At 48.1% G+C, this 27900-nt stretch overlaps 1 protein-coding gene across 2 annotated transcripts in view; it reads left to right on the top strand.

Annotated features, from left to right (window-relative positions):
* SCAMP4 (secretory carrier membrane protein 4) overlaps positions 1–27900 on the top strand; it is an 80662-nt gene that overhangs the window by 40719 nt on the left and 12043 nt on the right. For both annotated transcript variants that reach the window (XM_082253810.1, XM_082253809.1), the window contains exons 3-4: positions 10697–10825; positions 26782–26938. In XM_082253810.1, coding sequence (XP_082109936.1) covers positions 10697–10825; positions 26782–26938 — 286 coding nt within the window. The remainder of the gene's footprint in view (positions 1–10696; positions 10826–26781; positions 26939–27900) is intronic.

Raw genomic sequence — 27900 nt, 5'->3', positions numbered from 1 at the left:
CTTATTTAACATGTATACATAGACATTTCATGAATATTTACGTGAAGTCATGGAAAAGTCATGGAATTTTATTGATGAAAATGTGTATGAACCCTGTAGAGTCCTTTGTGTCCCGGGTGGAGGTGGTCTTGGGCGACGAGCTAGCAAAAAGCCCCCCCCCCCCTTCCCCTGCCTCATCTGTCGCCTCAGATTCTTAATCTGATTCGGCTGTCACTGACGTGGGTCACCCTGCTGGGTCTGCAACCACGCCCCCGGAATCCTCTGATAGTGAGGATGATTCCCCCACGTCTGCAACCGCACGTAAGGCGCTGGTGGATGCACTGATTGTATCTGTGCCGTGAGACCTTGAAGATGGAGGATGCAGCTGCGACAGAGGCGCAGGTTCCCTTTATCACTCAGAAGCCATCCAGAGCAGCATAGAAGTATCCTTTCCCCGCCTATTTTGACAGAATTGTCGCTAAAGAATGGGGATGACCAAAGCGTCCCCGTGGGGTCCCTAAGCGCTTTACCCCCTATGAGAAGTCCCTTCTTAAGAAGTGTACTGTGCAACCGGTGGTGGACCCTCCCAGTTTCCAGACTGAACAAGGCAACCATGATTCCGGTTGAAGGGTCCCTGGCCTTTAAAGATCCGGCTGTCAGGATGGCAGGGGCTGTGGCCCACAATATGTACATTCTGGCTGGTTCGGCACTGAGGCCGGTATTCCCCATTGCCCTGGTGTCGCAAACTCTGAGTGGGCTAAGCTTTTACGACGTGACCTGGAGGGAGAACAGCCCCCCCCCCCCGCCTTTGCTGAGCTGGCAGACCAGCTGCTCCAGGGGCTGCAGTTTGTCATGCCTCTTTTGATGCGGCTCCCCTAGTGGCTGGGCTGTGTTTTGGCAGTGGTCCTTCGGCATGCCTTTTGGCTCAAATGCTGGTCTGCAGACCAGACTTCTAAAAAGGCCTTGACTGATCATCCCTTTGAAGGAAATCGCCTGTTTGGAGCTACCTTGGATGACATCATAAAAGGTCTCGCTGGGAGGAAGAGTACCTTTCTCCCACAGGCTGCTAAGGGCAAGGAACCTTGTCGTAGATGTGGGCCTTCCTTTTCAGTTCATAAGAATTTTTTTTCGTCCCTCAGGGTCGACTGACAAGGGCTCGAAGCCTTTCAGGGCCTCCTCTGGAAGATCCAAACGAACCTGGTCTGGCAAGCCGAAAAGCTGGCTTCTCCAGACCCGCAGACAAGGCTCCTTCAGCATGAAGGTGCGCCCTCAGCCGTGTGTGGGGGGGGGGGGGGGGCCTTCGCTGGTTTCCGGACCCTTGGACTTTCCAAGACAAGTGGGTCCACAAACTCATTTGGTGCGGCTACAAGATCGCGTTTCACTTTTGTTCCCCGGCAAGGTTGTTTCCTTCCAACTTGCGCCTGTCCCACTTACAGGGTCTGTTTGGGGAGGTGGAAGACCTACTATATCAAGGGGTGATTATCCCGGTTCCAACTTTGGAGAGTTTTCAGGGTTTTTACTAAAACCTGTTCACAGTCCCCCAGGAAAGAAGGCAAAGTGCGTCCAATCTCAGACCTCAAGGCGCTGAACTGCTTTGCAGAAGTTCAGAATGGAATCCATTCACACGGTGGTGGCATCCCTGCGTTGGGGGGTTTTCCTTGCCTCTAGCAGCATCAAGGATGCTTACCTTCACATTTCTATATGTGACAGTCACCAGAGCTTCCTCCGCTTTTCCGTGGGAGAGGAACAATTTCAGTTTGTGACTTTACCCTTTGGTTTCTCCTCTACTCCTCAGGTCTTCACAAAAGTGTTGCCCCTGGTGCTAGCTTTGCTACGCAAACGGGGATCGTAGTACTGGGCTACTTGGACGATCTCCTTCTGCGAGCTGAGTCACCACCTGCTCTGGTGTAAATCCTGGAGCTCACAATACGAACTCTGCAGGAGTTTGGCTGGATTCTGAATTTTTCAGAAGTCTGCCCTGGTTCTGTCCACAAAGCAGGACTTTCTGGGACTGACTCTGGACTCGGCCTTAGCCAGAGTGCTCCTTCCTCTGGACAAACTCCAGAAATTGCAGGCAGCATTTCGTCTCCTTCTGTCCCAACAGATGGTCATCCCTCCAGACTTGCATGTGGGTGCTGGATACGAGGTCCCTGCAAAGTAAGATTACCAAATGGGACAAGACTCCACAGTCTTTGGACAATCTGATCCGGCTGAGTCAGTGAACGAAGGAGTTCCTGATATGGTGGCTTTGTTCTCCGGCATTTTGGCTGGGCAAATCCTTCCTCCCCTTGTATTTGACAGTGGTCCCCACGAATGCCCTTCATCCGGAGGGGTTTCATCAGTTGTGTCTCCGGTGGGGCAGCCCCGAGGTGGATCTGTTGGCGTCTCGGCTCAACAGGTGCTGAGGTTTGTGGCTCAGTCCAGGGATCCTCTGGCGAACGCTACAGACACGCTGGTGCCCCCCCCCCTGGTCAGTATCGCCTGATTTAGGCCTTCCTTCCTCTCAAGTTTCTGCCAAGACTTCTACACAGGATTGAGGCAGAAGGGATTCCGGTCATCTTAGCAGCTCCGGACTAGCCTCCTCGGGCTTGGTACGCTGATCTGGTGCAGCTGGTCGCCAACGTTCCTTGGAAGCTTCCTCTCAGGGAGGATCTGCTATCCCAAAGACCAATCTTCTTCCATCCTGCTTTACAGTTGCTGGCTTTGATGTCGTTGCTGTTGAACGCCGGGTGCTGAAGGATAGAAGTTTATCTGAGTCGGTGATTCTTAAACTGTTAAAAGCTAGGAAATCCATGTTAGCTCAATTCTCGTCAGGAGGCAATCACGATGATATTACAGCCCTTCAGTTGCTACCCTCCCAATAGATAATGAATTCACCTTCCATCCAGCTGGGAGTTATGACGACACATAGCACTCAAACTTAGTGCAGTCACAACTAATTTTATTGCATGCGAAGCTCATATTTAAAGCATATTTGTTGAGCAGGAAAGACTGCTCCAAACCGGTTTTACAGTTCATCAGTCGAATTACATATCAGACAGAACAATACATGAAAGGGCCTTTGCTTTTGCCATGCATTTGTGTCAATGTGAGGTGTTTTGTGTCTGAGATGGTGTTTGTGGACAAGGGCTGTTCCTCCTCTACTCAGCTGTCAAGTGTTAATGCAAGCAATTGTCAAATGTGTTTAGGTGGTGTCCGTAATTTCCATGCGCAGACTTAACTTTGTCAAGTGTCCCAATGAATGAATGAACAGGTGTTTACATGTCGTCTAAATGCAAAACATAGCTGTCTGCTGACCAAGGTGGATGAATGGTTGTCAGTCTTAGCTCGTTAATATGTAAATGCAAGGGCCCACATTTCATCACAGGATGGGCATAAACTGAAATATATATCTGAAATATCATAAGGCATATTAATACAATCTTTCAATCCACTTCTAGGAGGATCTACCATTGTGCGTGGAAAACTTACTTTTGTAGTGTGAGTCTCTTTGGGTTCATCCTCGCTCCTTCTCGGTGGCTCGGATCTTGTTCGTTCTTCAATAGGGTGGTTGATCAGAAATTGGCCTTGAGTACCATCAAGGGCCAGGTGTCGGCTTTGGTGGTCTTCTTCCAACAACCTTTGGCCACACTCCCTGGCACGTACCTTTCTTCTGGGTGTTTGACGTTTGGTTCCTCCTGTACAGACTGTGTTGCCGCCTTAGGACCTCAATTTTGGTGCTTTCTGTCCCTTCAGAAGCCTCCCTTTAAGAATCTTTGGGAGATTCTCCTGCTTACGCGGTCCCAGAAGGTGGCCTTTTTAGTGGCTATCGCCTCTGCGCGCAGGGTGTCAGAACTGGCTGCGTTATCCTGTCGTCCACCTTACCTGGTGATTCACAGAGATAAGGTGGTTCTTTGACCCTGTCCGTCATTCCTACCAAAGGTTGTCTCTGATTTTCATGTGTATGAAGACATTGTGTTGCCTTCCCTGGGTCCCAGGCCTAAACATCTGAAGGAAATTGCCTTGGATGTGGTCCGGGCCATTAGGGTTTACCTGGCAGCTACAAAGTCTTTCAGGAAGTCAGACTCTGTGTGTGCGTGGATGGGCCTCGTAAAGTATTGTCCGTTTCCTCTGTGACCATTTCCATATGGATCAGACAGACAGTAATTCAGGCCTATTCCATCAAGGGTCAGGTTCCTCCTTTCCCTGTTAAGGCGCATTCTACTCAGGCGCTTATTGCCGCCTGGGCTTTCCGTCATCAGGCATCAGTGACACAGGTTTGCAAGGCGGCCACTTGCCCGTTGGTGCACACTTTCACAAAGTTTTATAAAGTGGATGTGTTGGCATCTGCGGATGCTTATTTTGGCCTCAAGGCTTTGCAGGCTGCTGTTTAAAGAGGACCTGATTCTCTCCGAGGGTGTATGGTTTTTCAGGTGGGCTCCAGTGGTTTTGGTTGAGCTCCTGTTGCCTGGTTGGCTACTGTTTAGCCTTGGGAATTTTTTTTGCTGTTCCCACCCCTCATGTTTAACACTGCTTTGGGACGTCCCAGCGGTTTGAAGATCTGAAGCTGTGTCTATCAATGAATGAAAGAGAGTTGAATTTTTGACTTACCGTAAAATCAATTTCTCTGATGTTCATTAACGGACGCAGCACACTCTGTGGAGTTGTGATTCTTCTGACACTGCTGATAACTAAACTGAGTGCCTATAGCAAAGAGAGAGGGAGTATACCCCCCCGTGGGACTGCCCATGGGCATAGCTAGACTTTTTTATTTTTGTGCCTATTGTCCTACACCTGTAGGGGGCAGTATAACCCAATTGTTAGGAAGATCTGAAGCTGTGTCCGTCAATGAACTTTAGAGAAATGGATTGTACAGTAAGTCAAAAATCCTTTTTGTTCGAAAATTACTTAGAACCCCCAAACATATTATAGATATATCTAATATATCTAATTTATTAATTTAGCAGAGACCCTATAGAGTAAAATGGTGTGTGTCACAATTTGTCACACGGTATTTGCGCAGCGGTTTTTCAAATGCAATTTTTTGGGTAAAAAAAAAAAAAAAAAAAAAGAAACAGTAAAGTTATCCCAATTTTTTTGTATAATGTTAAAGATGATGTTACATCGAGTAAATAGATACCTAAACGGTCAGGCTTTAAAATTGCGTCTGCCCGTGGAATGGCGGCAAACTATGGTGCTTAAAATTCTCCATAGGTGATGCTTGAAACGCCTTTGCAGGTTACCAGTTTAGAGTGGCACAGGAGGTCTGGTGCTAGAAATATTGCTCTCGCTCTGACGCTCGTGACTATACCTCACATGTGTTGTGCGATCTCTGTTTACATATGCGTGTGGGAGTAACGTATGCGTTCGTATTTGCACAGTGTCGCTTTGAATTTTATATATTTTTTTTTTTTATTAATTTTATACAAAAGTTTTTTTTTTTTTTACACTTTTTTATTTATTTTTTTTTTTTTTTTACTTTTTTTCTTTTTTGTACAAACTTTATTGCTATATCAAAGGATGAACAACATCCCTTGTGATAGCCTGGTCTATTAGACCCCAAATCTCTCCTCTGGCCCCCCATGCAGCCAATCGGATCAAGATTTGTCTGATCGCCTGCTTCTCTGTCCGCTGGTGGCCTGGTAAACAAAGGGGTGGAACTGGAAGTGACAGATACCCGTCGCTCCCGGTTTCCAGGGTTACAGAGAGGGGAACGACGTCCGTTCCTCTCTCCCTCTCTCTCTGTCCAAGGCAGCCATCGCCAGCCTCACGTTTGTTCTACCCTATTAGCTGGCTTCCTTTCGGAGCCGAATACACTAGGTGAAGCCCACAGGAACACCACTTTTTACATGCCGTTTTACAGTCTGGATTTTGTAAGTGCAAATCTTATATCTACCTATTAAAAATTAAAGTGGTATCATTTAATGCACTATGGAAGCGTCTTTTGTTTTATATTCCCTGAGATTCGTTTGTGCCTGCTGAACGGACTTTCCATCCCATGAGAGACCCACTGATGTATGCTTCATTTGACCACCTATAATATAGTGGTCTTACAATCTGGTAAGCAAATTCTATCACTCACCTTGGGTGGGAAGCTACCATTCTGAGTCACCCTTTTTATCTTCTCTGAATGCTTACATCTGTCCTCACCGGTGGTCCTTTTCCTGCTGTGACTACTTCTGTGGATTGGTGTTTTTACACATTTATTGGACTTTCAGAATTAGTTCATATTACCAGTTTATTGGTTAGCGCTGCACTTTCCTTGTTTGTGTGTGTATGTATGTATGTATGTGTGTGTGTGTGTGTGTGTGTGTATATATATATATATATATATATATACACTGCGCCAAAAAATTTAAAGGAACACTTTGAAAACACATCAGATTTTAATGAGGAAATATATCATGCTTGATATCTATACTGATATGGACTGGGTAATGTGTTAGTAATGATCATTCTACAGAGGGCTGAATTCAGAGACACCCCGAAAATCAAAATGAAAAAATATTGCAGCAGATTAGTCCATTTTGCCAAAATTTCATTGCAGCAACTCAAAATGGGCCTTAGTAATTTTGTATGGCCCCCATGTGCTTGTATGCATGCCTGACCATGTCGGGGCATGCTCCTAATGAGACGACGGATGGTGTCCTGGGGTATTTCCTCCCAGATCTGGACCAGGGCATCAATGAACTCCTGAACAGAGTGAGGTGCAACCTTGCATTGTCAGATGGACCAAAACATAATGTGCCAGAGGTGTTCTATTGGATTTAGGTCAGGCGAGCATGGGGGCTATTCAATGGTATCAATTCCTTCATCCTCCAGGAACTGGCTGCATACTCTTGTCACATGAGGCTGGGCATTGTCGCAAACCAGGAGGAACCCAGGACCCACTGCACCAGCGTAGGGTCTGACAATGGGTTCAAGGTTTTCTTCCCTATACCGAATGGCAGTCAGGGTGCTATTGTCTAGCCTGTAGAGGTCTGTGCGTCCCTCCATGGATATGCCTCTCCAGACCATCACTGACCCACCACCAAACCAGTCATGCTGAATAATGTTACAGGCAGCATGTTTTCCATGGCTTCTCCAGACTCTTGCACGTCTGTCACATGTGCGCAGGGTGAACCTGCTCTAGTCTGTGAAAAGCACAGGGCACCAGTGGTGGACCTGCCAATTCTGGTCTTCAATGGCAAATGTCTATTGAGATCCAGGCAGTGAGCGCAGGGCCCGTTTGAGGATGTTTGGCCCTCAGGCCACCCTCATGAAGTTTGTTTCTGATTGTTTGGTCAGAGACCTTCACACCAGTGGAGCAAGGTCATTTTGTAGGGCTCTGGCAGGGCTCCTTCTGTTTCTCCTTGCACAAAGGAGCAGATACATTTCCTGCTGATGGGTTAAGGACCTTCTTCAGCTCTGTCCAGCAACCCCCCCCCCAGAGTAACTGACTGTCTCTGGAATCTCCTCCATGCTCTTGGGACTGTGCTGGGAGACGCACAAACTTACTGGCCATGGCATGTAAAGATGTGCCATCCTGGAGGAATTGGACTGCCGGTGCAACCTCTATATGGTCCAGGTATCATTTCTTGCTATCAGTAGTGATACTGACCCTAGCCAAATGCAATAATGATGAAAAACAGTCAGAAAAGATTAGTAGGAAAAAAAAATGTCTGTGGCCTCCACCTGTAGAACCATTCTTATTTTGGAGGTCGTCTCATTGTTGCCCATTTAGTGCACCTGTTGTTGTTTATTTCATTAACACCAAAGCAGCTGAAACTGAATAACAACCCCCTCTGCTACTTAACTGACCAGATCAATATCCCAGGAGTTTAAGTGACTTGATGCTATACTCTAACAAAAAGGGTTCCTTTAATCTCTAATCCATCTATAGATGGATAGATACAGTATCTCACAAAAGTGAGTATACCCTTCAATTTTTTTGTAAATATTTTTATATCTTTTCATGTGACAACACTGAGACCCGGTTCACACTGATGCGAGTGCCGGGTTCGCATGTAATGTCGGAGCGCACTGCTCCGACATTACATGCGATCAGCTGTGCGGTGCGAGTTTAGCCATACAGTTTGTATGGCTAAATTCGCATCGCACCCGGTGCAAACACGCACAGGAGGCATTTTTGCAGCCGCATCAGGATCGGATCGCACAGCGGTTCACACTTGTGCGATCCCATCCTGTGCGAACTGCACGATCGCACTGCGATATGCGATCAAACTGGGGGTGTCGTTAAGATTACATTGACACCCCCAGCGGATCGCATATGGCAGTGTGAACTGCCGGGGGTGCGTGTGCGATGCGGGAAAAGGCTGCGAATTCGCAGCCTTCCCGCATCGCAATAGTGTGACCCGGCTCTGAAGAAATGACACTTTGCTACAATGTAAAGTAGTGAGTGTACAGCTTGTATAACAGTGTAAATTTGCTGTCCCCTCTAGCATATCTTAACACACAGCCATCTCAGAATTTTAAATTGTATGTTTTTGTGGAAGTAGCAGTTATACAATTAGAATCAATGGTTGACATTTGCATATGTGTGTGTATGTATGTATGTATGTGTATGTGTATATATATATATATATATATATATATATATATATATGTGTAATGTGTGTGTGTGTGTGTGTGTATATGTATATATATATATATATATATATATATATATATATATATATATATATATATATATATATATATATATATATATATATATAAAAATAAAAGTGCATAGTTTTGCTAGCTCTCACAAATTCACGCTTGTTAGGCATTCACACATTTCGGAATTCACTGTGCTAAAATGAAATGCAATTCACCTGCTCCTAGCACGACTGCTGATATACATGGTCACTGATTTATGTGACCTATACTATAGTTGACTTTGATTTTGTGAGTAAATATTCACCGCGTGCTATAGTGAATACTGTTTCAGACTAGTTTTTGTCGTTTGTGACCATTTGTTCACCCATTTGCCGACTAGGTACTATAGTGGATAAGGCCCATAGCTAGGGAGTGATGTCACCGCTCCTCTTGGTTGACAACAGTGATTTTAGTGCTCCCTGTGACAGGGAAAGGGAACACTGGCAAAGGTTAGTAGAAGTTGGTTGAGGGGGAAGGAGGACTTTGCCTTGCAAGGGAAATGGGACAGTGTCTCTTTCAGGAATATCTGCACAGAGATTTTTTATTTTAAATATAGGCTGCCCTTGATGTTGTCCTTCCAAAAAGAAAAGAGGTTTATGTAAGATGATGAAGTAGGTTCTTAGCTGTCTCTACCTTCATTGCTTGCTTCCGTTTAAAAACGCTAGATCTTTTTCTCCCAGCCATCAGTTGTTTAACCACTTTAAAACTAGACCTATTTTCGACACTTGGTGTTTACAAGCTAAAATTTTTTTTTTTTTTTTTTTTGCTAGAAAACTACTTAGAACCCCCAAACATTATATATATTTTTTTTTGCAGAGACCTCAGAGAATAAAATGGAGATAGTTGCAATATTTTTTATCACACCATATTTGCGCAGCGGTCTTCCAAACGCAATTTTTTTTTTTTTTTAAATCACTTTTTTGAATTAAAAAATAAGAAAACAGTAAAGTTGGCCCAATTTTTTTTCCATAATGTGAAAGATAATTTTACGCTGAGTAAATGGATACCCAACATGTCATGCTTCAAAATTGCGCACGCTCGCAGAATGATGACAAACTTTGGTACTTAAAAATCCCGTAGGCGACACTTTAAAATTTTCTACAGGTTACCAGCTTAGAGTTACAGAGGAGGTCTAGGGCTCAAATTATTGCTCTCGCTCTAACGATCGTGGCGATACCTCATGTGTGGTTTGAACACCGTTTACATATGTGGGGGGGCTTCCGTATGCGTTCGCTTCTGCGTGCGAGCTAACGGGGACAGGGCACTTTAATTTTTTTATTTTTATTTTTTTCCTATTTATTTTATTTTATTTTTGATTTTTCAAGTTTAAAAAAAAAAAAAATTTGATAATTTTTATTCCTATTACAAGGAATTTAAACATTCCTTGTACTAGAAATAGCCATGACATGACCTCTTTAATAAGAGATCTGGTGTCAAAAAGCCTTCAGATCTCACAAGATCACTAAAAAAAAAAAGAAAATGGTTAAAAAAAATCGGCTGTTTAAGCCGGTTGCTAGGCAACGAGTGAGGGCCATCTTGCCCTTACTCGACTTCCTGTCTAAGAGGTTCCGGGACCGGATCGTTTTCCCCACTGCCGGCAGGTCCGGTAAGCGGGGGAAAAAGGACCGGGACACGCGGTGGGAGGGGGTGGGGCACCTCTTCCGCTGCACGGGTGATCCTGCAGCGAATCTGCTGCTGGGACCACCCTCACCTGAAAACCGATCGCCTGCTGTTTTTCAAAATACCGGGGTTATGGCAGCTATTGATCTTGAATGGTTGGGATGCACTTACGGGAACGTGACGATGTCTGCATGTAGCTCAATCTATTGCTGAATGAATTAGAGGAGTCACTCTAACACCCCATCACTTCCCCATGCTTGCTGCTCTCTTCTTTGCTTCAGCATTCTACAATGTAGAATTGTAGATAGTCCCATTAATCTGCTGTGGTTTTTTTTTTTTTTTTTGGACTTCTAATTATTACATTTTAGTTGAGTAAAAGTCCTCAACTAATGATATAAGCATCTAAAACTTCAGAAAGAAAGATGCATGATTTGACTTGTTTTTTTTTTTTTTTTTTTGTTTACATTTCTTACCCTAGAACGTGAAAATAATTTCCCCCCATTGCCTAAATTCATCCGCCTGCGTCCCTGTTTCTACCAGAATTTTGAGGATGAAATTCCTTCACAGCACAGGACATTGGTACGGAGGATCTACCATTTGTGGATATGTAAGTACTTCAAGAGAGCTGTCCAAATAATATTAACTCATACAGTTGCACCTAAAAAAAAAAAAGAAAATGGTAGATTTTGAGTAGCCAACATACAATATTGGCCAAAGACTACAGGTGGCACATCTTAGTGCAATTGGGATCTTCCAGAATGGAGGAATGACTAACATGGAAATCCATGTCAAGCAGGTAAACCCTGCTTTATTTTACACATCTTTTAGGGCACACAATAATTGTATGACACTGAAGTGTACAGTTAAGCCCTGATTTTTGAGACTTTTTAGTCAAATCAATTTTATATAGAAGTGTTAAAAGCAACCCTGGTCTGGCTGGAATGTGCATGTACATACAGTATACAGCTGCAAGAAAAAGTATGTGAACCCTTTGGAATGATATGGATTTCTGCACAAATTGGTCATAAAATGTGATCTGATCATCATCATCTAAGTCGCAACAATAGACAATCAGTCTGCTTAAACTAATAACACACAAAGAATGAAATGTTGCCATGTTTTTATTGAACACACCATGTAAACATTCACAGTGCAGGTGGAAAAAGTATGTTAACCCCTAGACTAATGATATCTTCACGAGCTAATTGGATTGAGATGTCAGCCAACTGGAGTCCAATCAATGAGATGAGATTGGAGGTGTTGGTTACAGCTGCCCTGCCCTATAAAAAACACACACCAGTTCTGGGTTTGCTTTTCACAAGAAGCATTGCCTGATGTGAATGATGCCTCGCACAAAAGAGCTCTCAGAAGACCTACGATTAAGAATTGTTGACTTGCATAAAGCTGGAAAGGGTTATAAAAGTATCTCCAAAATCCTTGCTGTTCATCAGTCCATGGTAAGACAAATTGTCTATAAATGGAGAAAGTTCAGCACTGCTTCTACTCTCCCTAGGAGTGGCCGTCCTGTAAAGATGACTGCAAGAGCACAGCGCAGACTGCTCAATGAGGTGAAGAAGAATCCTAGAGTGTCAGCTAAAGACTTACAAAAGTCACTGGCAAATGCTAACATCCCCACTAAACAAGAATGAATTTCATGGGGGGATACCACAGAGGAAGCCACTGCTGTCCAAACAAAACATTACTGAATGTTTACAGTTTGCACAAGAGCACCTGGATGTTCCACAGCAGTACTGGCAAAATATTCTGTGGACAGATGAAACCAAAGTTGAGTTGTTTGGAAGAAACACACAACACTATGTGTGGCGAAAAAGAGGCACAGCACACCAACATCAAAACCTCATCCCAACTGTGAAGTATGGTGGTTTGGGCATCATGGTTTGGGGCTGCTTTGCTGCGTCAGGGCCTGGACGGATTGCTATCATCGAAGGAAAAATTAATTCCCAAGTTTATCAAGACATTTTGCAGGAGAACCTAAGGCCATCTGTCTACCAGCTGAAGCTCAACAGAAGATGGATGTTGCAACAGGACAATGACCCAAAGCATAGAAGTAAATCAACAGAATGGCTTAAACAGAAGAAAATGCGCCTTCTGAAGTGGCCCAGTCAGAGTCCTGACCTCAACCCGATTGAGATGCTGTGGCATGACCTCAAGAAAGCGATTCACACCAGACATCCCAAGACTATTGCTGAACTGAAACAGTTCTGTAAAGAGGAATGGGCAAGAATTACTCCTGACCGTTGTGCACGTCTGTTCTGCAACTACAGGAAAAGTTTGGTTGAAGTTATTGCTGCCAAAGGAGGTTCAACCAGTTATTAAATCCAAGGGTTCACATACTTTTTCCACCTGCACTGTGAATATTTACATGGTGTGTTCAATAAAAACATGGCAACATTTGATTCTTTGTGTGTTATTAATTTAAGCAGACTGTGATTGTCTATTGTGACTTAGATGAGGATGATCAAATCACAATTTATGACCAATATGTGCAGAAATCCATATCATTCCAAAGGGTTCACATACTTTTTCTTGCAGCTGTATATCCTTTAATCAGGGCTCAAAATTTCAAGTCTTGAGCTACTAGCCAGGCCTTAAGTTACTTGCCAATTGTTCCCCCACCCAAACCCTACCTTGCTCCGCCCCTAAACACGCCCTCGTAAAATCTCATAAAATTACACTGTAAATGTTTATTCAGAATTAAGTTACAAAAATAAATATCAACAACAACTGAGAGAGAGAGGGTTCAACAAAGAGACGGGGGGGGGGGTGGGGGTTTGACAGAGAGAGGGGGTGACAGGGAGAGAGAGGGGGCTGACACGGAGAGAGGCAAAGGGGGTGAAAGTGAGACAGAGGGGGCTGACATGGAGAGAGGCAAAGTGGTGACAGGGAGAGAGGCAAAGGGGCTGACACATAGAGAGGGAGAGAGGGGGGTGACACAGAGAGAGTAAGGTGACATGGAGGGAGAGAGGGGGGTGGGTGACACGGAGGGAGAGAGGGGGGTGGGTGACACGGAGGGAGAGAGGGGGGTGGGTGACACGGAGGGAAAGGGGGGGGGTGACAGGGAGAGAGAGAGAGAGGGTGACAGGGAGAGAGGGGGGTGGGTGACACGGAGGGAGAGAGGGGGGTGGGTGACACGGAGGGAGAGAGGGGGGTGGGTGACACGGAGGGAAAGGGGGGGGGTGACAGGGAGAGAGAGAGAGAGGGTGACAGGGAGAGAGAGAGAGAGGGTGACAGGGAGAGAGAGAGAGAGGGTGACAGGGAGAGAGAGAGAGAGGGTGACAGGGAGAGAGAGAGAGAGGGTGACAGGGAGAGAGAGAGAGAGAGGGTGACAGGGAGAGAGAGAGAGAGAGGGTGACAGGGTGAGAGAGAGAGAGGGTGACAGGGAGAGAGAGAGAGAGAGAGGGTGACAGGGAGAGAGAGAGAGAGAGGGTGACAGGGAGAGAGAGAGAGAGAGGGTGACAGGGGGAGAGAGAGAGGATGACAGGGGGAGAGAGAGAGGATGACAGGGAGAGAGAGAAGGAAGGGGTGACACGGAGAGAAAGAGAGGGGGTGACACAGAAAGAGAGGGGGTGACGGAGGGAGAGGGGGGGGCAGGGAGAGAGAGAGAGGGGGTGATGGGGAGAGAGAGAGAGAGAGAAGGAAGGGGTGACACAGAAAAAGAGAGGGGGTGACAGGGAGAGAGTGAGAGGAAAATGACAGGGATAGAGGGGGGGGGGGGTGACAGGGTAGGGAGGAGTAAGTCTGGTTACAGTGCTCATCTTACTCACTCAATTCCCCATCATGTAGCTGCTGGCTGCTAATGAAACTTTCCCACCCACACATCTCCTTCACAGACAGCATGCACGGGCTGTACTGAGTGTGTGGCGGGGACAGAGAGAGAGAGAGAGGGGTGGGAGAAGGCAGAGCAGTTGCAGCCTCTCCCATTCCTGGAGGGGGGGGGGGAGCTGCTCACTGGGCTATGAAACACACCAAGCCTGGTGACAGGGGAGGCAGGCTGAATGGAGGAGCTGCATATTCCCCCTACAGTACAGCCCTGTTCTTAACTCACCCTGCTCATCAATTCACTCGCAAAGTGCGAGCAGGCGAGTGGAATTTTTGAGGGCTGCTTTAATAATAAACATTTTAGAATGTATGAATGATTTGTGTATGTATCTGGTCTTTGGAGTCCCACCTGCTATTTTGAAATAGTCGACTTAATCCTAAACCCCATTAGCTCTCTAGGTCAAATGCCCCAGCCATTTAAAAGCACAGTGTGAGTGTCTCAGTGACCAGTAGAGGTTCTTGTATTGGACAATACTTTTCTCTTGCGCCCTCCGACAGTCGCCGCCGCCTCTAAGTCATCACTGTTGGGTATTGACTTCCGCTCCGCAGGAGTAGCTAGGCATAAAGACTTAGTCAAAAAAACAAAGGCATTTGCATATACACACCCATGGGGGCTGTCCCATCTGGCCAATACCCCCCTGCAGTGACCACTCCCAACTCAGTTTCTTTCTGCCTAGCGTCAGGAGTCGTTAGGATTCCCTGTGCTGGGGCTACAGTCTCAGCCTAACTAATCTTTTATTTGATTGTCTTTGAAAATGTCAGTTTTTTTTTCTTACTTTACTAGCTGTTTATTTTGTCAGCTTTTAGTTTTTAGTCGATTCTTCGAATGAAGATGGATCATGCGGTGCTGGGATTCGGACTGGCCGCCCTGGTTCTCCAGGGCAGAGGGTCAGATGGACCCCCAGCCCGCCATCGAGCGTTCAGCCGTGGTTCGTCCTGGCACCATGAACGACCCATCCCTGTTCGCAGCAGGGATGCAGCCGTGAGGGTGCTACCTCACAGGACACATCTGCGATGCTGCAGTCATGTCCCTGGCTAACGGCACTCCCTGTCAGATGAGGACAGAGGTTTTCCGTTCTGAGAGGCTCCTCACGCCATCTGGTACAGGTAAGTACTTCTGTGTGGGGCCTCTGCATAGGGTGGCAGTCATGTGTTGCTGTGTGTCCCCCATGTCTGTGCTTGTGTGACTCTCTGCTGCGGTCCCTGAGGGGATCGCTTGGGCATGTGCTGAGGTGCTGTCTCTGTGGGGGTCTCCTTCCCTGTGTCACTTCGGTGCTGGTTGGGGGTGCAGACTGTGTGTGTGGCGGCTGCAGCGGAGTGAAACCGCGCATCTCCGCCATTTTAAGTATGGGCAAGCATGTTTGGCTTCACTATGGGCTTTACTGCATGCCATTTTTGGCGCCATCCGTCGCCATTTTGCGGTAGCAGAACGATCGTTCCGACCGCATGTCCGGCGGCCATTTTGCCGGAGCCTTCCATGCAATCCTATGGGGCAGCCATTTTCCCTGAGTCATGCAGCCTATAAGTTCAGCCTACTTTGTCAGCACTTCTTTTTCCTCTGGAGCAGGACATCGGTGGTAACACTCTGCGGGGCTGCAGGTTATCTCTCTCAGTATCTTTCTGTATTGTCGCTTCTGGCTCAGTTTTTTTCTTCTCCTGTTTGGGGGTCTTTGTAGCTGTAGCGGTGGGCTGCGCACTCCGCGGCGGTCTTAAAAGGACAGTACACAATTTATTGCACTGTTTTTTCACATGGAGCAATGGATTCTCAGGATAGCAAATTCCCCCCAGCTCTGGTGGGAGTCCCCAGTTCACCTGTGGCCCCTCTGAGACCTGATTTGGCCGCTGTAGTGGCGAACTTGGTGTCAAATATGGAAATGCTGATGGCTGAACATGCTGCTAAAAAGAGGCCCAGATTGTGTCTCTCCTCTGATTCAGATGGTGAAATGGCTGCTGCGGCGAGCGTGCCCTTTTCAGGGTCTCGCTCATCCTTAGACCCGCTGGGGTCTGAGGGGGAGGCAGAGGTGGAAGGGGTTGATACCTCCTCCCCGGGGTCGCCTGAAGAGCGGGCGACCATGGATGAATTGATAGTTTCTGTTAAGGAAACGTTGCATTTGGAGGATGAGCCCAGTCCTCCGGGCATTGTGTCCTCATTTGGGACACACAGGACCTGCAAGTCGGCGCAGGTTTTTCCCTGCCCATCTGAGTTTCATTACACTGTTATTGAAATGTGGCACACTTTAAAACGTCCATTCCTGGTTTCTAGTCGGTTCAAATTGCTCTATCCTTTTGCACCGGCTACAGAATCATGATGGTGTGTGCCTCCACAGGTGGATCACACTGTGGCCGTGTTAAACAAGGCTACCTTGGTTCCTTCTGAGGATACAATGGTTTTCCGGGATCCCACAGGCCGGCGGTTGGAGTCTCTAGCTTGCCATTCCTATACGGTGGCAGGCTCATTGCTCAGGCCCATTTTCGCGTCCGTTTTGGTGGCTCAGGTGGTGGCTGATTGGACTAAGGTGCTTAGGAGAAACCTCGTGTCTGATGATGTTCCGCCTGCATGGCTGGAAATGGTGGATCAAATCCACCAGGGAATCATGTATCTGTGTGATGCGGCCTTAAATGAGGCCCCTTTAGTAGCACGCCTCTCTAGTGTCTCGGTACTTAACCGGCGACTGATCTGGCTGAAGAGCTGGTCGGCTGACCAGTCCTCGCGGAAAACAGTTGCTGATTTTCCCTATGCTGGTTCTCGGCTCTTTGGCGAGGTGTTGGATACCCTGGTGAAAGGCGTCACAGGGGGCAAGAGCACTTTGCTGCCCCAGAACCCGAAGAACAAGTCCTTTCCTGGCAAGCGGGGTTCTGGGCCTAGATCCACTCAGGGGTCCTTTTGTGCCTTTCGGAACCAATCCAAAGCCCTTCAAAGCCCAGGGCGGCCAGAAGAAGCCCTGGGCTGGCAAGCAGAAGTCAGGCAATGCCGGCTCGGCGGGTCAGTCCGCCTCTCCCTGAAGGAGCGCCCTCACCCATTTCAGGGGTGGGGGGACGTTTGCGCGGTTTCCTCCAGACTTGGCTGCTCCGGATTTCAGACAAGTGGGTTCAGGAAATCATTCGATCATGGTACAAGATCGAATTCCTTTCCCGGCTGGCGGACAGATTTTCTCTGTCGCTCATTGACAGACGCAGTCCTCTTGATTAATATCAAATCGGGTTATACTGCCCTCTACAGGAGTAGGACACTAGGCAGAAGGAAAACGTTCTGGCCACACCTTAGGGGCAGTCTCAGAGGGTATATCCTCTCTCTCCCTGCTACAGGATGTCAGTTTTTTTTCTGTCTAGTTAGGAGTAAGGACCTAAGTTCCTTGTTGGGATCTTTGGTCCTGGCAAGATTTTTTTAGAAAAAATTTTTAAGGCAGCTTTTTTCTCCAGTTGTTCCTGTGAGATCTTCAAGCAAGTATGCTGAAACTGGGCGACGGGCTGGATGTTAGGATCCAGTGGTCACCCCAGCCAGCCTACAAGCGCGTGCAGGCCCTAGCTCCGCGCTGGGTCGGCTGCGACATAGTCCCACTGGACGGGGACTGACCCTGCGAGTTAAACGTCTTGCCTGGACGCCGACGACCAGTTGGAAACTGAGTCACGGCATCCGTATTGGTCGACAGCACCCCCACCTCGGTGGAGAGGGGTTCTGTCAGGAGTTGGCGCCCGCCTGTTCCGGTATGGTGAGTAAAATGTTCCCCCTCTCCCCCTGTCGGGTTTGTGGGTGGACGCGGGCCCCTCCCTGGGATGACCGGACCTTTATAATCCTGGATCCCCCCTCTATCCTATAACAGGTGTCACAGATCCCCCCTCTTGAGGGTGATTTAGTGAATAGGAACCAGAAGGCTTGGTTTGGGAGCTGACAATCGGAAGTCACTGTATGAGGGGCACTGTAACGGACCATGGATGAAGTCAGTGGCTGGCATTACTATTAGGATGGCCATGTAAGAGGGTGATAGCATCTTACCTGATACATAAGGTGCAATACAGGCCGATGCCTGTGCCTGGACTACCGCCATCCGCAGGCCGCCATCCTCCCGCAGGCCGCACAGGCCGATGACTACCTCCCGCAGGCCGCTGCTATCTTGCCACAAGCCGCTGCCATCCTCCACAGGCCGCCGCCATTTTCCCGCAGCTCGCGCGGGGCCGCCATCTTGGCGTAGCCTCGTGTCTCCAGCATGGGGGCGGCCATGTTTGAGATGACCAAACACCTCGAGGAGTAATTGGGAGGCGCCGGAAGGTGTGTAAAGGGGCGGAGCCGCCTCCTTTACCCGGGAAAGCAAGCCAAAGACTTCCTGTCTGTAACAGACAGTGCTGGGAGCAGGTTGATAGAAACTTCTGTGCATCAGGTGGTGAGCCTTGGGGTCTCTCTATCTATCTATCTATCTATCTATCTATCTATCTATCTATCTATCTATCTATCTATCTATCTATCTATCTCTCTCTATCTCTCTCTATCTCTATCTATCTATCTCTCTATCTATCTCTCTATCTATCTCTCTATCTATCTCTCTATCTATCTCTCTATCTATCTCTCTCGTCCAAGCAGGTAACACTGAGGGGCGCTATTGCGCTGGGGGACTAAGAAAAAAAAATGTTTTTTCTTTGCAATTTTTATTTTTTTTTGTTTGCTGGCAAGTGTCTTGTATAATCATGGACCCTGCCACACATGTATCCCCACCTGATCCCCTCGAGGTGGCCGCAGGACCCTCCAGTACCCCACTTGTGATAGATGCATTATCAGCAGTTTTGGAGTCTTTGGTATCCCGGGTGGAGGTAGCCTGTCAGGGACGGGGGTCAAGAAAGCGACCCCCGCCTACCCCTATTTCATCTGATACTTCAGATACGGATTCTGAGCTGGTCACTGCAGCTGCAGGTCCCTTTTCTGGGGCTGTTGTCTCAGGTACGGTCTCCTCAGACAGTGAGGAGGACGCTTCTGCCTCCGCCATAACACAAGAAGGAAGCGTTGGTGGATGCACTAATTGTGTCTGTCCGGGAAACCTTAAATCTTGAGATTACACCGGCAGAGGTAGCTGAGACTGATATTCCTTTTGGTACTAGCAAGCCTACCAAAATGGCGAAGGGTTTCCCTTGCCCAAATGGGGTCGTCCGAAAACGAACCCCTGCTATTTCCAAACGCATTGCTAGACGCTATCCGTTTGAGGAATCTCTCATTAAAAAAAAAATGGACGGTACCACCAGTGGTGGACTCACCGATTTCCAGACTAAATAAAGCCACTGTTATCCCGTTGGAGGACGCTCCGTCTTTTAGGGATCCGGTGGATCGAAAAGTGGAAGCGGAATTCCGCTCCATTTTTTCCCTGATAGGGTCAACCCTTAGGCCAGTGGTTGCCATTGGTTTAGTTTCACAAACATTGACCGAATGGGTTGGCTAATCTCCCTTTTCAAGGGGATCGCCGGTTTGGGTGAGATTATAAGGATCTCACTGGGGGCAAGAGCACTTTCTTGCCACAGACTAAGGGTAAAGGACCACGTAACAGACGATGACCTTCCTTTTCTGCTCCTAAAACGTTTTTTCATTCCGCTGGGGCGGGCGATAAGGCGAAGCCCTCCAAAGCCCCTTCAGGGGGTCTCAAAGGGCGCTGGTCGGGTAAACAAAGGTCCGGCTCAGCCAAGCCTGAAGATAAGTCCAATACAGCCTGGAGGTGCACCCCCACCCATCTCTGGGGTGGGGGGACGTCTTCACCGGTTTCCGGATCCATGGCTTTCCAGAATCCCGGACAAAGGGGTTCGCGAGGTCATACAGTCAGGATATAAGATCGAGTTTCGATCACTTCCACCGGTGCGATTCTTCCCTTCCAATATTCGACTATCCCCGGATCGCTTAAAAGCTTTGCGGGGGGCAGTAATGGACTTGATGCAACAAGGAGTGGTAGTTCCCGTTCCTTGGACAGTTTCAGGGGTTCTATTCGAACCTGTTCACAATGCCCAGGAAAGAGGGCAAGGTGCGTCCAATTCTGGTCTTGGGAGAGATGGAGTCCATCCGAACAGTGGTGGCCTCCCTGCATCAGGGGGATTTCCTGGCGTCCATAGACATCTAGGATGCCTATCTTCATATCCCCATCTTCGCAGGACATCAGCGTTTTCTTCGCTTTTCCCAAAGATCATCCCTGGTTCCCACCAGAAGACTGAACTATCTGGGTCTAAATTTGGATACATCCTTGGCAAGAGTGTTTCTCCCTGCGGAGAAACTCCAGAAGATTCAGTCAACGATTTGGATGTTGCTGTCCGTCAACTGGCTGGGACTGATGGTGGCCTCCTTAGAGGCAGTACCGTTCGCCCAGTCTCATACCCGAATTCTCCAAGAGGAGATTCTTCTCAAATGGAATCGGAATTCCGATTCCCTGGACAATCGGATCCGGTTAAGCGAGCGGACCAGGGAGTCTCTGGTTTGGTGGCTTCGGTCTCCGATGCTTAGCCAGAGGAAGTCCTTTCTTCTGATAAACTCCAGGTTACCGATAAATGTGTTGGAACTGAGAGCGATCAGACTTTGTCTGATTTACTGGACCGAGCAGCTCCAGCGCAGCCCGGTTCGGATCCAATCGGACAATGCCACGGTCGTGGCTTATGTCAATCACCAAGGGGTACCAAGAGTGCCCTGGCGGCCATAGAAGTGGCCAGCATTCTTCATTGGGCGGAACAGTTGTTCCAGCTCTCTCCGCGGTATTCATTCCGGGGGTGGAAAATTGGCAGGCAGATTATCTCAGCCTTCAGATTCTGGATCAAGAGGAATAGTCTCTTCATCCAGAGGTATTTCACCAGCTGTGCCTCCATTGGGGCACCCCGGATGTGGATCTGTTGGCATCTCGGCTCAACAGGAAGGTGCGGAGGTTTGTAGCTTGCGCCCGCGATCCTCTAGCGGACGCAGCAGACGCGCTGATCGCCCCGTGGGGGCAGTATCAGCTACGGCATGCCTTCCATCCTCTCAAGTTACTGCCGAAACTTCTTCGCAGGATAGAGATGGAGGGAATTCCAGTTATCCTGGTAACTCTGGACTGACCTCGTCGAGCCTGGTACGCCGACTTGGTCAGACTGGTCGTGGGCGCTCCTTGGAGACTTCATCTCAGGGAGGTTCTGCTGTCTCAGAGACCGATCTTCCATCTTGCTTTACAATCGCTGGCTTTAACGGCCTGGCTATTGAGGCTCAGGTGCTGAAGGACAAGGGATTGTCAACTTCAGTTATTCCTACTTTAATTAAAGCAAGGAAAGCCACTTCTAGAAAAGTCTATCATCGCACATGGAGGTCTTATATTGCGTGGTGCGAATCCTTTGGATTTCCTCCACGGGCCTATTCGGTGACCCGAATCATGGCTTTTCTGCAACAAGGAGTGAGCAGAAGCTGGCCTTGAGTACTATCAAGGGTCAGGTTTCAGCGTTAGCAATTTTCTTTCAGAAACCTTTGGCTACCCATTCCTTGGTGCGGAATTTCATCCAGGGGGTGCGGCACTTGGCTCCGCCAGTGCGCGCGCCCTTACCGCCCTGGTATATTAATTTGGTGTTGTCGGTTCTTCAGAAACCTCCCTTTGAAAATATCAGGGAGATTCCCTTGCTTACTTTATCCCAGAAGGTGGCCTTCTTGGTGGCCATTACTTCTGCACGCAGGGTGTCATAACTGGCCGCATTATCTTGTCGAACTACGGACTCGTTTCGTAAAACGGATTCACTTTTTGTGATCACGGATGGCCCCAAAAAGGGGTTGCCTGCATCTGCCGCGACTATCTCCAAATGGATCAGACAGACGGTGGTACAGGCTTATTCTATTAAGGGTCGGAATCCTCCGTTCCCCGTTAAGGCGCACTCCACTTGGGCGCTTAGTGCTTCCTGGGCTTTCCGCCATCAGGCGTCAGTGGTCCAGGTTTGAAAGACAGCTACCTGGTCGTCGGTTCATACCTTTACAAAATTTTATAAAGTTGATGTGATGGCATGGCCGCAAGGTTCTGCAGGCCGCAATTTGAGGAGACCGTTGGTCTACCTCGAGGGTTTTTCCTGTTGGGAGTTTCATCTGTTTGACTGATGAGCCTTTAAGACTTCTAGTCGGCACCAGTTGGGCCTTCTAGATTGTTTTTTGATTTCTGTTATCCCACCCCTCATTTGTGGCACTGCTTTGGGACTTCCCGATTTGATATTCATCAAGAGGACTGCGTCTGTCAATGAGCGACAGAGAAAAATGGATTTTTGTAAAATCTTACCGTAAAATCCTTTTCTCTGTCGCTCATTGACAGACGCAGTACCCGCCCCTCTACTTTTGAGTTGGGTTGGGTTAAATTCTCTGACACTGCTTTGTGACATAACTGACATCCTGTAGCAGGGAGAGAGAGGATATACCCTCTGGGACTGCCCCTAAGGTGTGGCCAGAACGTTTTCCTTCTGCCTAGTGTCCTACTCCTGTAGAGGGCAGTATAACCCGATTTGATATTAATCAAGAGGACTGCGTCTGTCAATGAGCTTAAGAGAAAAGGATTTTACGGTAAGATTTTACAAAAATCCATTTTTTTCCCTCAAATCTTCATTTGCCTCCTGGGCGTCTGCAGGACCTGTACCAAGCGGTGCAGGACCTTCTTGCTCAGGGGGTGATTGTCCCGGTGCCTCATCGGGACAGGTTTCGGGGGTTTTATTCAAATCTGTTCACTGTGCCCAGAAAGGAGGGCAAAGTGCGTCCTATTCTGGACCTAAAAGCGTTGAACCGCTTCGTGCGTGTTCGGAAGTTCCGTATGGAGTCTCTCCGTTCGGTGATGGCCTCCTTGAGTCCAGGAAAATTCCTGGCCTCGATAGATCTAAAAGATGCGTACCTGCACATCCCCATTTTCGAGGGTCATCAGCGGTACCTTCGGTTTGCTATCGCAGAGGACCACTATCAGTTTGTGGTGTTACCTTTCGGTCTCGCTTCGGCTCCAAGGGTCTTTACCAAAGTGCTGGCGCCGGTTCTGGGCCTGTTAAGGGCACAGGGCATTGAGGTCTTGGGGTACCTGGACGATCTCCTTCTGAGATCGAGTGTCAGCCAGGACCTACTGCGCGATCTGTCCACCACGGTGCAGACGCTACAGGAGTTCGGATGGACCATCAACGTTCAGAAATCGACGTTGTCTCCATCGGTTCGTCTTCCCTATCTGGGAATGATTCTGGACTCTGCTCAGGCAAAGGTGTTCTTGCCGGAGGACAAGCTCCGGACTTAACGGGACGAGATCAGGTCCCTCAGGGACAATCCGTCCTCATCACTTAGGACCTGTATGCGGGGCCTGGGGTTGATGGTTTCGGCCTTCGAGGCGATTCCCTTTGCTCAGTTTCACACGCGGGCTCTCCAGGTGGAGATCCTGGCCAGGTGGGACCGATTGTCTCTGGATCTGTGCGTCTCATTGAGTCGTCAGACCAGATTGGCTCTTCTGTGGTGGCTCCAGTCCCCGACGGTGTTGGAAGGCAAGTCCTTCCGTCAGTTGTTGTGGACGGTGATTACCACGGATGCCAGCCTGTCGGGCTGGGGTGGAGTCCTGGGCAACCTGTCTGCCCAGGGCACTTGGTCGGAGGAGGAATCCTCCCTCCCGATAAATGTGCTGGAATTGTGAGCAATAAAACTCTGTCTCTTCCAGTGGTCGGACCGACTTCGGGGCCGTCCTGTTCGGGTACAGACGGACAATGCTACCGCGGTGGCTTACATCAACCACCAAGGGGGCACCAGGAGTGCCCGGGCAGCCCGGGAGCTGACCGAAATTCTGTCTTGGGCCGAGACTCATGTCCCGGCAATCTCAGCAGTTCACGTTCTGGGTGTGGAGAACTGGCAGGCCGACTATCTGAGCCGCCAGACTCTGGACCAGGGGGAATGGTCCCTGCACCCGGAGGTCTTCCAAATGCTGTGTGCGAAATGGGGATTCCCCGTGGATCTGTTCGCATCTCGGCTAAACCAAAAGGTGGAAAGGTTTGTGGCAAGAACGCGCGATCCTCTGGCGGATGCCCCGGATGCGTTGGTGGCCCCTTGGAATCAGTATCGTCTGATGTATGCCTTTCCTCCGATTCAGTTGCTATCCAGGTTCCTCTGCAGGTTAGCCTCGGGAACAGCACCTGGTGATTCTGGTGGCGCCGGACTGGCCACGCCGGTCCTGGTACGCTGACGTTGTTCACCTGGCAGTGGCGCCTCCGTGGCGGCTGCCTCTGCGGGAAGATCTCCTGTCTCAGGGTCCGATCTTCCATCCTGCTTTATAGTCGCTGGCTGTTGAGACCCAGGTCCTGAGGGACAGGGGTCTCTCCCCTGATGTCATCCCTACCCTTGTTAAGGCTAGGAAAACCTCCTCTGGTAAAATCTATTACCGTACCTGGAAGGCTTACTTCGTCTGGTGTGAGTCCAGGGGGTTCTCCCCTCGCTCGAGGGTGTTGGCCTTCCTCCAGTCTGGTGTAGACCAGTGATTGGCGCTGGCCACGATCAAGGGCCAGGTATCCGCACTGGCTATTCTTTTCCAACGCCCTGTGGCGTCTCATTCTCTGGTTCGCACCTTCATTCAAGGTGTGCGACATTTGGCTCCTCCCAGGACGGAGCCCTTACCTCCATGGGACTTTAACTTGGTTCTGTCCGTGTTGCAACGTGCTCCCTTTGAAGACATTCGAGATATCTCGTTGCCTCTGCTGTCTAAGAAGGTTGCCTTTTTGGTGGCGATCACTTCGGCTTGCAGGGTGTCAGAACTGGCAGCGTTATCTTGCCGTTCTCCGTACTTGGTGATTCACCGGGACAAGGTGGTCTTGCGTCCGCATCCCTCCTTTCTTCCTAAGGTGGTCTCTGAGTACCACATTAATGAGGACATTGTCCTACCTTTGCTTTGTACGAAGCCTAAGCATCCTAAGGAGGTTGCTCTGCATTCCTTGGATGTTGTCAGGGTTTACCTGTCGTTTACGGAATCATTTCGGAAGACGGATTCACTGTTTGTCCTTCCTGAGGGACCTCAAAAGGGCATGGCTGCGTCTGCAGCGACTATTGCCAAATGGATCAGACAGATCATTGAACAGGCTTATGCTTTGAAGGAATGGGTTCCACCCTTCCCTGTTAAGGCGCACTCTACCAGATCTGTGAGTGCGTCCTGGGCCTATTGGCATCGGGCTTCGGTGGCCCAGGTGTGCAAGGCTGCGACTTGGTCGTCGGTGCACACTTTTTCGAAATTCTACAAAGTAGATGTTCTGGCATCAGCTGATGCCTTCTTTGGCCGCAAGGTTCTCAGTGTGGCAGTGCCATGAAGGACCCTTGTTTTTTTCTGGGTCCCTGGCTGTTGGTATTTGCTTTCCTGGGCTGTTGCTCCTGTTGAGCATTGTTTTCTGTTGCCCAGAAGGTTCTCTTACGGTGCATGTAAGATTCCTTTCTCTGATGTGGGTACTGCGTTGCCTTTCTACGGTTGCGTCTCCCACCCCTCATGTCTATATTGCTTTGGGACATCTCAACAGTGATGACTTGGAGGCGGCGGCGACTGTCGGAGGACGTAAGAGAAAACGGAATTTTTGTAAAATCTTACCTGTAAAATTCCTTTCTCTGAGTCCTCCGATAGTCGCCGCCCCCGCCCCTCTTTTTGGGGTTGTGTTCTTATTACCTACTGCTATGCTACCAAACTGAGTTGGGAGTGGTCACTGCAGGGGGGTATTGACCAGATGGGACAGCCCCCATGGGTGTGTATATGCAAATGCCTTTGTTCTTTTGACTAAGTCTTTATGCCTAGCTGCTCCTGCGGAGCGGAAGTCAATACCCAACAGTGATGACTTAGAGGCGGCGGCGACTGTCGGAGGACTCAGAGAAAGGATTTTACAGGTAAGATTTAACAAAAATTCAGTTTTTTGTTCAGCATCTCCCACCTGCCTTCTTGCTAAGACAATTGATTACAAGCAAATATTGAAATTCTAACTGTATGGCAGATTAGGACTCTTAGTGCCGGTTCACACTAACGCGGCACGACTTCAGGGGCGACCTGTGAAGTCGCGTGCACCGCGACTTCGGTGCGACTTGCACGGACTTCATATAATGAATGTCTATGCAAGTCGCTCCAGGTCGCCCCGAAGTAGTACAGGAACCTTTTTCTAAGTCTGAGTGACTTTTGTCACTCCTATTAGAACGGTTCCTGTAGCACGCGACGGACCGCGACTTGTCAGGCTGACAAGTCGCGGTAGTGTGAATGGACACTTACTCTTTGGTGGATTTACTAAAAGCAAATAGACTGCAGTTTTACTCTGCAAGTGCAGTTGCTCCAGAGCTTAGTAAATGAGCAGAAGCTCTGCTGACTCCCATCATCCAAACATGTCCACGCAAAAATGCTGTATTTTCTCATTTTGCCTGCACGTTATTGGGTATTCTTTGCATAGTGAAGCTTTGCCTTATTTACTAAGCTCTTGAGCACAGTCTTTTTTTGCCTTTTAGTAAATCAACCCCTTTGTGTGGAAGCAGTAGTCTCTCTGCAGAGGTTTAACACACAGCTAAAGCTCTCCATTCAGCAGGGAACATGGGCTTTGCCGATTGCAGTGCTAAAAACAGGGTTGTTATTTGGAAAAACGTTTTATAAATATAGTAACACAAGGTTACCATGATACAAACCTCAATCTAGGGTTCACTATTGTTCCAGTGCATGATGTTCCATCAATAACAAAATACACATAAAAACACCCAAGTATAACAAATATTTTCCATTCTGAATAATTTATTTCTGTTTTCCACAGTTTATTGCCTGACCCTTGCAGTAAACTTGGTTGCTTGCCTTGCTTGGTGGATTGCAGGAGGTTCTGGGGTGAATTTTGGATTATCTTTGCTATGGCTGGTCATGTTCACTCCTTGTGGGTACGTGTGTTGGTTTCGTCCAGCATACAAAGCTTTCAGGTAAGCGCTCTCACTGACTTTTTGGGGAATACTAAAGGTTGTAGAATATGATATCCTAGTCTTATCTCACAAAAGCTTAACCACTTTAGCCCCGGAGGATTTGGCTGCTCAAAGACCAGGCCCTATTTTGCGATTCAAGGTTTGGCTGTACTTCTCCTTTTTAAGGTTGGTTAGAAGTGTGAAGTATTTCATGTGAAGAGCAGGGAAAGGAATAATTTAAAAAAAGCTTGCAACATTAACAGGCATGCATTTGCATAAACAGGAATTGACTTACTAACCATTGGTAATGTTAAGGGATAACTCCACTTTCGTGGGGTAAAAAAAAGCAAATAAAAAAAATAATATAGTGTATACAATTGTGACCCAAGTCATATTGTATTTGAATGTTATTAAAAATTACCTTTCCTTTTCAATCTGCAGCTCAGTAAAATACAATGCAATATGGCTACCTAGAGGCTGCAGACAATATTTTAAGTTTTTTCTTTCTTTTATTTTCACCAGGTGATCCAGCCTGTAAGCCCGTTCTACAAAACAAGCTGTGCTGCAGATTTAGCTATTAGATAGATGAGACAAACCATTTAACACAAAGATCAGGTTTTATTTATTTATGTAAAAACCTTTATCCCAAAAGGAAAACAAAACTATTGCTGTAACTGCTTATAAAGTATTAGCGTAGGTTTGTCTTCAATTTGTTAGTGTAATTTAAATCTGCTAGTGCATCCAACACCCCCCCCCCCCCATACCTACTCTGTACAACACTATTGCACAGAGCGGTCCCTTACCTCCTCTTTGGTGGTCTGCCACTGGCGCTGTCTGCACCTCCTTTGCTCCAGATGCCCCCCAAGCAAGCACAGTGCTAAGGGTGCACCTCAGTGTCTCCTGTGAGACCTGAAAGAGAGAAGCGGTACTGCAGAATAGGTGAGGAGGTTGGGTAAGTGTTTAGGGATGACTCTGAACTTGTA

This window comes from Pelophylax lessonae, assembly GCF_965119305.1.
Source record: "Pelophylax lessonae genome assembly, chromosome: 1".
Lineage (NCBI taxonomy): Eukaryota > Metazoa > Chordata > Amphibia > Anura > Ranidae > Pelophylax > Pelophylax lessonae.
The sequence above is the reverse complement of the archived record's forward strand: the minus strand, read 5'-3'. Positions and strand labels throughout refer to the sequence as shown.